This window comes from Borostomias antarcticus, assembly GCF_949987555.1.
Source record: "Borostomias antarcticus genome assembly, chromosome: 8".
NCBI classification, from domain to species: domain Eukaryota; kingdom Metazoa; phylum Chordata; class Actinopteri; order Stomiiformes; family Stomiidae; genus Borostomias; species Borostomias antarcticus.
This window is the reverse complement of record NC_140241.1, coordinates 4,944,912-4,959,808: the sequence shown is the minus strand read 5'-3', so window position 1 is coordinate 4,959,808 and position 14,897 is coordinate 4,944,912. Positions and strand designations below refer to the sequence as shown.

Sequence of the window (14,897 nt, the reverse complement as noted above, 5' to 3'; positions counted from 1 at the left end):
AGAGGAAACTTGGCAAACGCAGATGGTCTTCTTTTTAGACAAAACGAGGAGAAAAGGGATATTTTTGCCAGTCATGAATCATACAGTGAATTGAGTGACATAACGTGTTCTCTGAGGTATTGAAATTCAATACATTTCAGAAAAAGAAAAAACCCCAGCTGTAGTTAACTGTGGGATACCATCTAATTAGCAGTGACGAACTGCTGTGAGATTGCCCTCCAGAAAGCAGATAATGAGCTGTTAGATCAGGTGTGCGCCAGATGCGTCACTCACTGACCGAGAAATTAAAGAGGTCAAATCTAACGCTGAACCACACACAAAGCTATCCTTCTTTTCAACAGAAACAGATAGGGATGCACTGATATAATTTTTTTGTCCAATGCCGATAACATATTAACATTGCTGTCATGGCCGATAACCGATATCGATATGATCTGTACAAAAAACAAGTTTCTATGATAATTAATATATACATACTGAAAAACACATTTAAACTCTGTCTCTATTTCCAAAACATTTGGAAAAGTCGATGAATCGTAGATTTACTGCATTGTTTTCTCTTAAAAACAACACAACAGCAGCTGGACAGGAATAATTTGTGGTTGTTCACATCGGCCCTGTTTTGCCGATGTTTTCCGATACCGATACATTAAAAAAACAGCCGATATCGACCGATACCGATATGATTGCCAATAAATCGTGATATAAATACATGTGATTTTGTCAGGACCCATGGTGGCCAAGTGTGTGGTGACGATGATGAAGGGAGACCGCAGGCAGAGTACGTATTATGTGCGTGCGTGCTGGAGACTCATTAGTTACCTTTACAAGCTAGTTCTATTTCTGTTCTCTCTATCTCTCTCTCTCTTGCTCTCTCTTGCTCTCTCTTGCTCTCTCTTGCTCTCTCTCTCTTGCTCTCTCTCTCGCGCTCTCTCTCTCTCACACACACACACACACACACACACACACACACACACACACACACACACACACACACACACACACAATGTGGAATCAGATGCTCTTCCACTGACTGTACCAGGTAGGTTACAGTTGTAAGAAAAGTGAAAAAGACACACACACATACACACACAAACACACACACACACACACACACACACACACTTTACCTTAGATGAAGGTAGGAAACCTTAGATGACAGAAATGCTTCCTATGTGCTGAGTGTAAGCTTAAAGATTTAGAAATAGTTCAGCGTTAATGAGGCTCCTAGTGAGATTATCTCTCCTGTGTGTGTCTCTCTCTCCATGTGACAGAGGCTGGCCGCAGCAGAATGGTCATCAGCTGCTGATTCATGCTTATTCTCAGCCCCACCTACCTGGCCTAGAGTCAACAGAAACAAACTGGCCAACATGTCTGTTCTCTGACCATATGGTCACTCCTGATCACCCCCCCGTCAAAGTAAACCAAATAAACACACATACACACACGCATGTACACACACACACGCACGCACGCACATACACATGTGCACACACGTGCAGACACACACACACACACACACACACACACACATACAATCCTTATAATCCCTACAGCTCACTCCCACTTTGATACAGCGCCCAGCGTCAGGTGTACGCAGCTAATCACAAGGAAGAAACTCTCAGTCAGGACTACCGTTGAAGAGGAAGAGAACGACCTCTCTGCTCCTACTGGGTCAACCCCGAGAGAAGAGTGACCCCCTGGCCTGACCTCCTCAAACACGGACATCCACACTTCTACACTTCACATTCGAGGGACACAACATCATCTGAAAGCCGCCAACACCAAGCCCTCGAGTGATAGAAATGTGAAACGTGTCGTGCAAGGCGTTTAATATGACCTCCTACTGAGGGAATAGTGAGTGATGTGGGCCACCGTACACACAGGTATTCTTGTCTCTGTCAGTGAAAGCCTATCTCTCACACTGTCTCCAACTAATCAATACAGGCAGATGGGTCATCCTGATGTTGTAACTTGAACTGTCCAGGGAGGAGAATGGAGTAGTCTCACTGATTGACCGTGGTTGCCCTGAGAGCAGTCCTAAATCAATTTCCACCAGAACTTCAGCCAAAGCCAATCGATCGCATGGTATATCTTTACAATAAGTGTGCATTGGAACAGAACAAGTCATATAATGTGTATCTGATAACATTGGATATGACCCATTTTTGTAATTAAAGATATCATGAAAATTGATATCATCAAAGTGAAAATCACAGATTTACTGTGCAGTATCTAGCCAAATGTTCACGGTTTCGGATTTTACCTTTTATTGTTGCTACTATGGAGAGAGAGAGTGCCCATCAAATGATGCTAGATCAATACCCCCCGCTCCCATTCCCAAAGGAATGAGCAAAACTTCCCTTATGAGAAGGACACTTCCTGCATTTTGCACTGACAGCACAACACAACGCAGTAGTGAGCGCACCAAAGCAACATAACTCCCAAAAGAGGATTACCGCTCACAAGCTCTCCTTCTAAAGGATCTCAGGTTACCTCACTCTCGTACAACCGCGCCGAAAACATTACCCAGCATCCCCTCAGTAGGTTATCGGTGGGGGGGGGGGGCTGATGTAGAGCCACACCCAGATCACCCCTATTAGCTCATCTGCTGAGACCCTCTCTGTTTACGTTGTGTCTCCACGTTTCTAAACCTCTCCCCTCCCCTTCCTACCTCCCACGTAATGTTTTCAGCCTTTCATAAAAGATAATCTGGCTATATATATCCGCTGCCAGTGTCGATGGAGGCCTGGCTTAGTGGATGAGTCCCCCTCTAAGTGTGTTATGGGAAGCAACACATTCACTAAGACTGCCCTCCAGCAAAGATGGATTTATTCTGAAAACATCCACTCCTCCCAGGACAAGCACAACATGCCATCCAGAAAATAGAAAGCAAGAGTGGCACAATAGCTTAAAGCGAGAAGAAGAAAACGCAATGCCCTTCATGGGAAAAAGTTGTTCTGCACAAGCTCACAGATGAGAGGGAGAGAGACCGCCTACAAACAAAAGGACCTTAACGAGAGGGGTGGGATAGAACAGGTCAGCCACGGCTGAGGAGCCTTCTGGAGCACCTGGAGGAGCTGAGAACAGGAGGATAAACACACCAGGCTCTGTTCCACGTCTTCATCTGCTCACATGTCTAACAACAAACCTATTGGTGAATACCAATGGTCATGGTAAATGTAGGCTACTGTATGTCTAATTTGGCAAGATGCTGTCAAGGCATAGATTAGAAACAATAGCCTACATCCGGTCCACATCTATGAAACAAATCTTATAGTACTTCTTCATCTGCAAAAAAGATAAATTTTAGATCGTGTCATAATGTATAATGATTAATGAATAAGTGGCCTGACAATAATTGTCAATAGATAATAGTTCCGATAAAAATGACTGATTGCAGACTTTTTCATTTGTTTCTAAAAATGTAGCCAGCCTATTTCCCCTCCAAAGTGGCTTACAAACATCGGTCGCCTTTGCCTACCAGATGGGAGCGCGCGGCTGAAGCGCAGTCAGATCATTTAAATGCCCTCGCGCGTTAAGCTCATCTTATGCCATTCATTTCTTTTCTCTCAGTATCTCATGCATTTGTTTTCTCTCAGTATCTCATTCATTTGTTTTTCAACGAGGAGACTCCGAACCTCCGGCGGGTCGGACACAAAGTCTGCCTTTGATTATTGCCTTACTTATCTTGAGGGGGCAATAAAATGCTGTAAGAAACGATATAATGCATCAGACAAAAAAGGCGGACATAGCCTACTTCCTCCCTATCGTTAGCCTACGTTTGTCAAAAACAGTAATTTATTGGCAGTTAGATTTTTACCGTTTGCGTGTGGGCTATCGAATGCCCGGGCATTAAATAATAAAATGTGTATGAAAATGGCGCCGAATGTTTAAAACTAATAAACACCAACTCAACTCCAACATGAAAAAAAAAAAAATAATTAAACATGCTTACCTATATCACTATTATCATCAATGGTGAATTATAAATTCCAAAATCCAACGCAATCTATTATTCCGAATTCAGTGGAGAAACAATGTTGCAGATCGACACATGCTTTGCTTTGTTGTGCTTGAGGCGCTCGACGCTAGTAAAGGGGAGGAGTCACAGTCAACTAAGAGACTTCGCGTTGGCCCCATGCACCAATTACACGGCCTGGGTAAGCCCTTTAAGCCAATCGGGAAAAACGGTAAAGCTGTTCAGTGTGCGGTGAGAAAAAGACGTGCACACTTTTCCATTTCTACAATGAATTTCGGGCTGCTTCTGTCCATTTTACTGACTGAAATCATGAAGAGAGCATAGCGCTGCACTGGTCAGCAATGTGGACACACAGCTGGGCTTTCTATAAGCAAAGATGATACTCCCTCAATGAAAGTAAATTATGTGATCTATACCAAAGAGATAAGCCACGTATCCTATCTGTCCTTCACCCCTCAATTATTACCACACAATTAATTTTTTTGGCCACACTCCCAATCCCCAACATGCAGCCACCCGGCTGGCCAGCACACGCGCTCAGTCTTGCCTGCTGCTAACAGAAAACGTGTTCCGGAGGTACAGGAGGGAAGCAACAGGAGCGTACGTGACGCTCGGACCCGTTTTTGCCCCAGAGCTCGGCTTGCAAGTGTGCCGGTCACAGGGGGAGGGAGCCACCTCCTGCAACGCCCTGTGCTGTTCTCTGAGAGATAGTGACACATTGGAACAGCTTCAAGGTCCAGCTAGTCTCCCTTAGCCAGATCAAACTCCAAGCTTCGTTTTATAGTGCTGAGTTCCAGCCAATCCGCACAGGGGTCCTCATTTGAAAGTACAACAATGGTCTCACTGCTCATAGTCCACCTCACCGTGCGCACGTACGCACACACGCACACGCACACGCGCGCACACACACACACACACACACACACACACACACACACACACACCACTCCCAAGCTGTCTTTATGGGGGACGACATGGCCCCCGCCCATCTGCCTGACCCCATTAGTGCCACACGGTTCATAGAGAGGCAGGAGGAAGAAGGGGGGTGGAGGGGGGGGGGGTCTTTATTCTCTGAACAGCGCAGCAGGCTAGCCCCCCTCACCTCTGACTCCTGACCAAGTTCAATGGCAAGAGATCAGAATTGAGTATCAAACAGGACCAAGGAATCTGCATAATGCCCAATGCTCCTCCCATAGATCTCACTAGAAACGAATATGGTATTTTAAGACATCTTGTCGACATAAACAATGGGATTGCAGGGGCTCGCACACCACAATAGACTCAATCAAGCCCAAGCAGGTGCAGACGGAAAGCAGATAGGTGATCCCCGTGTGGTTGGTTGGGTGTGTTTTCTGGCCCCTCCCCTTTGACTGAGAAGAGGAGGGGGTGGAGGAAGTACCCCCCCCTCCACCTTACACTCCAGTTGCCTAGGAGCCCCTCCCCTGCTCTGTCTCTAATGCAGGGAGCAGGTGTTGAGCTGGCCCCCGGGGAGGCGGGAGCGGCTGTTCTCTCAGACCCACGGTCCCCGGGGGGGAACCCTGACAGGCTGGGGCCGCGCAGACCCGGAGCCCGCTGAGACAGAACTCTGCTCGCTCCGAGAGGGTAAACTCACACACTCTCTCTCTCTCTCTCTTTCTCTCTCTCTCACACACACACACATACACAGATATTGCACTCTCTCTCTCACACACACACAGATATCACACACTCTCTCTCTCTCACACACACACACACACACAGATGCGCACACACTCGCTCTCTCTCTCTTTCTCTCTCTCTCTCTCACACACACACACACATGCGCACACACACAGATGCACACACACGCACACACACGCACACGCATTGTGGAGCAGCACTGCATTCTAGCCGAGCACATGGGAGTGTGTTTGTTTTGATCATCTTTATCCCTCTGTCACTTGTGATATAACAGTCCCTCCCGACCCCTCCCACTCGAATCCTCTGCCTTCTCCCTCCTGTGCTCTACTCAGTGTTGTATCTGGGCAGACATGCCGGATCGCGCCTTGCTTATGTCTTATGTAAAACAGCATGTGCAGCCATGAAGATCCAGTATGAATAAAACACTGCAGAGAAAATATGGCTGTGGCATGTTCTTTTTGCGCTCAAGGGTCTCTAAAAAGCACTGACGGGATAGATGGTAACAGTGCATTAATATTCATAGAGCACCGTTGAGGTCTAAAGTATTCATGAAGCAGGAATGTTCCAGATTTCTGCCATTTTTCCCAGCACACAGTCTCCCTGCCGTTCTCAGACCAAGTTAGGGTTCTCTCATCCGAGAGACACTCTGGCTGAATTCAAAATATCCGCTTAATTCAGCACAAGTCCTTCTCAAAATTATTTCTGCTGAAACGAGAAGAGCAGAACCATGAAACATCCTGTTCAGCATGTTCACTTGTTGCAGTACGACACATCTATTGTCCCCAGTAGACATTACTGTGCTGGTAATTAGGCCACATACATCAGTCGGACAAATGTGTTCCATCTTTTCATTGTCGCTGAGATCTGAAGGTTTCTCGCCAAGGTTGATGACTTCATCAAAGCATGGGTTTACATTTAGACAGTGCTGCTCAATGCTTGTTCTAAGCATTTTATATCCACAAACTGTAGGCAACATGGTAATTTCTGCTCATATTCCCACGTCAATCCCGAAACCTGTGGCGATGTGATCAACATGAGGGATCCCTGAGTTTGTACTGCCACCTGGTGGTTAAACAGAGCACTACCGTTCTACATTAAACTAGATTGTAATGGGATTTTAGGCAGGGTGGACTTCAAAAGCAGTTACTGATGACTATGAAATAATGAGCCGTCGGAAGTACTCTACATATTATAACTTCCAAAGAGGTTCATCTTGAAAGTCTCATGATAGGTAATCCTCAAGCAGTAATACATTGTGTTTTATCTGAGCTTGTCTTTCCTGTGTTAATAAAATGTAGCCAACTCCAATAACACATCAATAATTTGATGAAACATCCCTGGGGGAGTTCAAGACTCATGTTCAGTGGATTCTAGCCCACCTGTAGATAGAGAGAGGAGGGTCTGACGCCTCCCGCCCTGCCTGTAATACGTCTGCTGGGTGAGCGCGTGTTTGGGAGAGATAACAGTCCTGGTCTGTCCAGAAGGCCTCAGGCTGACGTGGTCCCACCTCTCCCAACACTACGCTCTTGGCAATGCCGGTTTACAAGCATTGGCATGCCAGGAACCTCTAACTAATCACACAGTGGTAAACTTAGTTTCCAACGAAAAATGTAGATGGTTTTATGATAATAAAAGCTGCGTGTTTACTCGTCATCAAATATGCATTACAGCTTGTGTTATATTTCTCAATTCCCCATCTTCCCAATGCTGTCTGTGAGCTCTGCAGACTACCATAGCTTCGTCTGGCCCCAGACACGGCCCCAGTCCTTCATGTTCTGGTGAGTTCCACCATGGAATCATGATGACACTTTTTCTAAAGGCGCCCGCTGTATAAGCAAATAGATGGGCTGTTCCTATGAGTGCATGCTCAAGATACAGAGCAAACCTGTAATCATATACCAGCCAGGGTCTGAATGTTTGAGGTCATCAAAAGGGGATGGGGCCAACAGCTTCCAGAGTCTCCTTCATCAATATGCATTAGCCTACATTAGAAAACTCCCCACTCAAGGATGACAAATATGCTTGGAATCTTCACAGCAACAGAGGCGCTTCACAAACCAGAGAGAAGCTTCCCACCAAGTACACCATTGTAGAGCTTGGGCATAAAAACGTTGCATAATCACCAAATATCCACAGAAGGGGAGGGCGTCACAGAATACAGAGGCCAGCCAGGGTGAGGCACGGGGTTCAGATCCAGGGGAGGGAGAAAGAGAAAGTCGGTGAAATTGTTTCGAGTGACAATGCTTAACATTTCTTCAAATATGAGAGTTTCTCTTTGGAATTACGTCTGTGTTCAGTTAACCGTGAGCCATAATGAGAGAATATGGCAGTGCAGTCTATAAACATTGTTCAGTGCGGCTCATGCACTCACATCAAAGTTCATTGGCGGTCTCTAAAAACACCTGCTCATCAACATAGCTCATACCTGTCGCTACACAACAGAAAAAGACAGGCTACAGGGAGGGGTGGAGGGTAGACCTAGCAAAACTAACAAGGTTTAGACAAAATGTTACACCTGAAAAATATTCATCAGATGTTGATTTCACACAGACTCTGAGGGTGTTAAATATAGGCCCACGGTGTGAATAACAATCAATGGCGCTCATTATTTTTGTTAATATTTAATGATCTCACTGTGTTGTTTGCCATAATCCCTCAAGCCTACTTTGAACTTCGAACGAACTGCAGCTGTTAAAAACAATGGATTCCGAGCCCAAGATCACGCACGCCCAATGTAGGCTAATATCAAAATATATCAATTCGAATTTTACCTGAATTCGGAGAGACTGTTGTCCTGTAAGCTTTTATCCGAAGGCATAATTCCGGTGTTTCCTTTCAGAAGTTACAACGTATTGATATGAGGTTTCCAGTGACGTATCGCAATGACGAAGCTCTATGCGTAGCGAAGGGTGGAGATCCCCCGTGGTGCTCAAAACCTAATAGGTCTAACTCCAGAGGCTGAGGATTATGCGTTATTGCCGCTGTAGCCTACGGTTGTATTGCTTTTATAGCTATTGCCACAAATAGCAGCACCAGGATAGCGTAGAAGTTAGTCTTCTTTCCTCCCTGGGCAAATATTTAGCGACCTTCTTTTGACACCATCACCTGTTTGGAATGTGTGATCGAATGACGCTTTGTTTGGCTGGGCCGCGTGCCAGTGCGAGCTCCCTGGCACCTGTAGCCTCCATTGAACCACATTTTCTTGAATCTCCTCTCATTGAGTTATTTTGGCCGGAGACTGGGTTGCATAGGCCTATGTTTGCCCCTTCATCGTTCAACCTCTCTAGCTATAAGCACTAGTTCAAATGAACATGTAATTCGACCATGGACTAGCTCTTAATGATGTCTCCTACCGGGTAAAAGCATTAGGCTACTCACTCCTCACACGTTCTATTCTATCAGCACTGTTTTGTAGTAGCCTACATTAGAATACGTTGAGTACTGTAATTGCTCAGGGGAATAGGCCTATCATGCACAGAGTGGCATAGGGTACAGTTGAAGGGACAACCCCTTTTTCCATTATCGTGTTGAACAGAAAAGATACACCCAATGTGATTAGCCTACGTAGCTGGCCAGCACTCTTGGACCCCTCCCCCCAACACACACACACACACACAAACACACACACACACACAAAGATAAGAGCAACTGTCAAAATGCACACACACACACACACACACACACACACACACACACACGATGCTATAACTATAACTGACTCTGGCTCTAAATACAATTCCTGGGGGATCAAATCCACACAAGTCCTCTTCCTGGAGTCCCTCAAGTTGTATATAGCAACATACTGTACAGTATGAATTCACACATGAGTTTCTGAACTACAGAACATCCGAAAAGTATTCACATCCCTTCTCTCTTTCCATATTTTATGTTAAAAAAATTTCTCATCAATCTACACACATTACCCCATAATGACAAAGTGGAAAAAAAAACCTTTAAAGGATTTTTTTGCAAATGTATATCCTATATCCTGTATGTCCTAGCAAAGGGAGTGAATACTTATGTACATGTGATATATATAGGCTATATATATATATATATATATATATATATATATCACATTTACAAAAGTATTCACTCCCTTTGCTAGGACACTCAAAATTGAGCTCAGGTGCACGTCTGGAGGAAACCAGGCACAGCTCATCACCTGGCCAATACCATCATGGTGGTGGCAGCATCGTTCTGCGGGGATCTTTTTCAGCAGCAAGAACTGGGGGGGCAGTTCAGATAAAGTGAAAGATGAATGCAGCAATGTACAGAGAGATCCTTGATTGGTGCGAAGGTTCACGTTCCAACAGGACAATGACTCGAAGCACCCAGCCAAGATAACAAAAGAGTGGCTTCAGGACAAGTCTGTAAATGTTCATGAGTGGCCCAGCCAGAGCCCAGACTTGAACCCGATTGAACATCTCTGGAAAGACCTGAAAATAGCTGTGCAGTGACGCTCCCCATCTGACGTGACAGAGCTTGGGAGGATCTGCAGAGAAGAATGGGGAAAAAACACTTCAATTACAGGTGTGCCAAGCATGTAGCATCATACTCAAGAGGGCTTGAGGTTGTAATCACTGCAAAATGTGCCTCAACAAAGTACTGAATAAAGGGAATACTTCTGTACGTGTGATGTTTCAGTCGTTTTATGCAAAAATCATAAACATTTTTTTTTCACTTTGTAATTATGGAGTAGGCTATTGTGTGTAGATTGATGAGGAAAAAATTAATTGATTCCATATTGGAATAAGGCTGTAACATAACAAAATGTGGAAACGGTAAAGGGGTGTGAATACTTTCTGGATGCACTGTACATATAATACCTTACAACGTGATCTGGTTGTTTTCCTTTAATTATGGACCCTCAGGCGTGATTACTATTTAAGAAAAAGCCTCATAAGGACCACCTTTTGCAAAAGCTTTCATCATCCAAATTCACTTCCTCAGATCCATATTGGGCCTGTATGAAGAAAAATATACATGCTGGAAATATGATCCTATTCTCAGTGGACCAAAGGTGTCCGATGCCTTCCACATTGTCTTAGTTCCTGGAGGTGCAACAATGCTTGTGAGTCTGAGTTAATCTTATAAGGGTTGGGGTAATATTACTACATTTTAAACCTTCTCAGAAGTATTTATGGTAATTGGCTATTAATCAGCAGGAGATATTGGGAACTGTAACTTTAGAAAAGTGCTACCTGACGTTCACGATTGAGCCACATTCCTACAACCACCGCTCGCGCCTATAACTTATCCAAGAGAAACAGGAAGAGGTGAGAATGCTGGCGCGAGCCCTCGTGTCGTAGCCTACAATTTGATGCTCAAGACTGATATTGACTGCTGCTATGAATGAACTATAAGATTGTTTTGCCATGGCTGATAGTGATAAGGGACCTCTTTTAACGTCGTGCATTATTTTTTACCTATCGATTGGAGCAGCAATATTTCAAATACTTGAGCAACCAAATTGGGAATTGGCCACATCCGAATATACGAGAGATAAGGAAAACATTCTTAAAACATATGCCTGCTTAAAAAAGGAAGACTTAGACTATATCGTGGAGGTAAGTTACCTTAACCTTATTAACATAACCTTATCGTGTCTTTCATTGTGCTGATGGAGTGAATTGATGTAGTTTTTTTTAATTGTATTTATCTCTCATAGTAAATCAATTGTTGAAGTCCTTATTTAAAGCAGTGCACTTAATGGAATGCTAATGAAACCATAAGAGAAATAATACATATGAATTAAGTAAGAACTATTTTTTAGAACCTTTGTTTACCTTTTGTGTCAAACCCTGCAGTGGGCTTAGTATCCACAAGTCATGGCATGCAGTGCGGTGTGCGCATTCATTCTGAGACACTCCATAACCAGTTTGGCTGGTTTTATTGTATACAAACAATTAGTATACTGAAATCGGGTTACGTGGTTTGATAGGCTGTAGGCTACCACAAAGATCTGAAAATGTATGTAGTAAGTTCAAATACTACGGTATGAGCCAATAGAACACGTTCCCAAGCTTTCTCATCTCACACGTGAGGCAATAGGAATTTTTTCACATCATTACTGGCGCTCTACCTGAGGGTGAGCTTAAACTGTGAGCACATACCTCCGGTTAACAAATGACCCGTCCCTGATTTGCAGAGGGTGTGTGCAATTTCAGGTTTAAAGGTGCAATGTGTAGAATTTTGTGGCAGTTTTTATTTGTAGACCTGGCAGAAATTGATATAATATTCATAAGTATGGTGTTCTCATTAGTGTACAGTACATCCAGAAAATATTCATACTTCTTCTTGTCCACATTTACACATTACAGCCTTATTTCAAAATTGGCAGTGATTAGATTAGTGATTAGTTGATTGGAGTCCACCTGTGGTAAATGCAGTTGATTGGACATGATTTGGAAAGGCACACACCTGTCTACTGTACTGTATGCAAAGTAGTAATAACCCACAGTTGACAGTGCATGTGAGAGCTAAAACCAAGCCATGAAGTCGAGGACATTGTCCGTAGACCTCAGAGACATCTGCAGCATTGATGGTCCTGAAGAACACAGTGGCCTCAATCATTCTTAGATGGAAGATGTTTGGAATCACCAGGACCCTTCCTAGAGAGTGAAGATGTTTGGAATCACCAGGACCCTTCCTAGAGAGTGAAGCATGGTGGTAGCAGCATCATGCTGTGGGAATGTTTCTCAACGGCAGGAACTGCCCTGACTAGTCAGAATCGAGGGATGGATGAATGGAGCAAAGTACAGAGAAATCCTTGATGAAAACCTGCTCCAGAGCACAGGACCTCAGACTGGGCCAAAGGTTTACCTTCCAACAGGACAGCAACCCTAAACACACAGTCAAGACAACGAAGGAGTGGCTTCGGGACAAGTCTGTGAATGTCCTTCAGTGGCCCAGTCAGAGCCCAGACTTGAACCTGATAGAACATCTCTGGAAAGACCTGAAAATAGCTGTGCAGCGACGCTCCCCATCTGACCTGACAGAGCTTGAGAGGATCTGCAGAGAAGAATGGGGTAAATGCCCCAAATACAGGTGTGCCAAGCTTGTAACATCATACCCAAGAGGGCTTGACGATGTAATCGCTTCCAAAGGTGCCTCAACAAAGTACAGAGTAAAGGGTGTGAATACCTACAGTATGTACATGTGATATTTCAGTTTTTTATTTTTTAATATTTAAAAAAAACTTTTTTCACTTTGTCATTATGGGTTATTGTGTGTAGATTGATGAGGGAAAATTAACCCATTTTGGAATAAGGCTGTAACATAACAAAACGTGGAAAAAGTGAAGAATTGTGAATACTTTCAAGATGCACTGTATAATCCCATGAAAATAAGAATAATTATTTTTGTGATACCTTAGAATGAGCCCTTTATATCTACAGGGAGCAGGTCCTTCCCACATAGGTCGCCATGTTGCACCATGTAATTGTATTTAGTCGGTTGCAATCTGCAACCTCACCATTAGATGCCACCAAATAGCCGCCAAATATCACACACTGCACCATTAAATTGAGTGTGAATTGTTTACAATGATAGAATTCTTAATGAAAATACAAACTTCATTAGGTGGTGTCTAAGGCTGCTGGACAAGGTGTTACCATCACTGGGGAAAAGCCTTTCAACAACTGGGATTGGACCAACTCTGTCATCTTCGCTGCCACTATCGTCACTACCATAGGTGGGCAAAGCTTGAGCTGGTCTTTGAAACCAGACTTCTGAAGGGAAAGGTGATAGTGATCATTTTCCCTTCCATTCACACAAACACTGGAGCAAATAGAGTTGATTTAAAAATATGAAAAAGTATTGTGCATATTAAGACATTTTACAAGTGACCAACAACAAAAGCAGGACTACATTTCTATCCCTTCTCCCTCCCCGAAGGTTATGGAAACGTTGCTCCCAAGACGATTGGTGGCCGGCTGTTCTGCATCCTTTACGGCCTGTGTGGTATCCCTCTCTGCTTCACCTGGATCAGCGAGCTGGGGTCGTTCTTCGGAGACCGGGCCACACGCCTCAGCCAGGTTCTGATCTGGAAAGGCCAGAGCGTGGTGAGAAACCTCGGTAGCTACCACTGTTCTGATGTGGTATACATCGCAGTGCAAAATGTAAAAAGAAAGGGGGGGAGTCAAGATTTTGTATTTCTTGATTGTTTTCAGAAAAAGGTCCAGATTATATGTACGGCCGTCTTCCTTCTTTGGGGGCTGCTGTTTCACCTGGTTTTACCCCCGCTGGTGTTCATGGCTGTGGAGGGTTGGACCTACCTGGAGGGCCTCTACTTTTCCTTCATCACCCTCACCACCATTGGCTTTGGGGACTACGTCGCAGGTAGCTGATTTTACAAGGGGGGACCTCACAGAAGCCGTCAATTTAAAATATGTTGTAATGAAATATTTTGTATTCCAATTCACTTTACATACCGTAGTGTTCCTTGGGGGCTAATTACTTGACCTGCTTGATACCCTCTACACACGGGGCAACCATGTAACCTAAATTAAAGAGCGCCCTCTTTATCGACCAGGTGTGAATCCAAGCATCGACTACCCCAGACTGTACCGGGCGTGTGCGGAGTTGTGGATGTACATGGGCCTGGCCTGGCTCTCTCTGTTCTTCAGCTGGAACGTCTACATGGTAGTGCAGGCCCATAAGGTTCTGAGGAAGAGGAGGCACAGGCACAAACTGCCCCATGACCAGCAGGAGCAGCCCGAAAATGACAGACACTCCCCCCTCCCGCGGCCCACCGCCATCGACATCTTCAAATACCTGTCTGAGAGGGAGGACGATGACTACAGCACCGTCATCAAGAAGATTGGGGCCGAAGCCAAAAGAAAGTCCATCATAGAGAAAGCGGGTCGCTGTAAGAGCTGTAGTCACCTCCTGGAAATCGACACCCTGGAACACTCCCCTCGACAGAGACGCCGCTTCAGCTTCAGTGAAGAAGTGTTTGTCCGGCCCAGAGAAGCCCTCAGCAACTCTTTAAAGGGAGAGGAGGAGCAGCTGCTTCTTCAGGAGGACCACGGAGACCCTGGGCGTGAGGAGAACTGTCCGAATAGGGAAACCCCAGAGGAAGAGGGAGGCTGTGCAGGAGACCATGAAGAGACCCTCAGTCCTGTCAACCCTGTGGCTAACATTGGCACCAACACAGAGGGAGCTGTTCTGCTCCTTGAGGGCGGGGGGACCAGGTTTACTGTATCCAAGGTAGTGATTGGGGACTTGACACAGGAGAAAGGGTGAAGCTTGT

At 44.8% G+C, this 14,897-nt stretch overlaps 1 protein-coding gene across 1 annotated transcript; it reads left to right on the top strand.

The window, feature by feature from the left end:
• Positions 1-11,019: 11,019 nt before the first annotated feature.
• Positions 11,020-14,890, top strand: LOC311312176 (potassium channel subfamily K member 5-like; the record flags this gene model as incomplete). Its single annotated transcript, XM_084442046.1, has 5 exons — positions 11,020-11,211; positions 13,226-13,337; positions 13,541-13,707; positions 13,816-13,984; positions 14,178-14,890. The coding sequence occupies 5 exons, from the start codon at positions 11,020-11,022 to the stop codon at positions 14,888-14,890; spliced, it is 1,353 nt and encodes a 450-aa protein (XP_084298172.1).
• Positions 14,891-14,897: the final 7 nt, after the last annotated feature.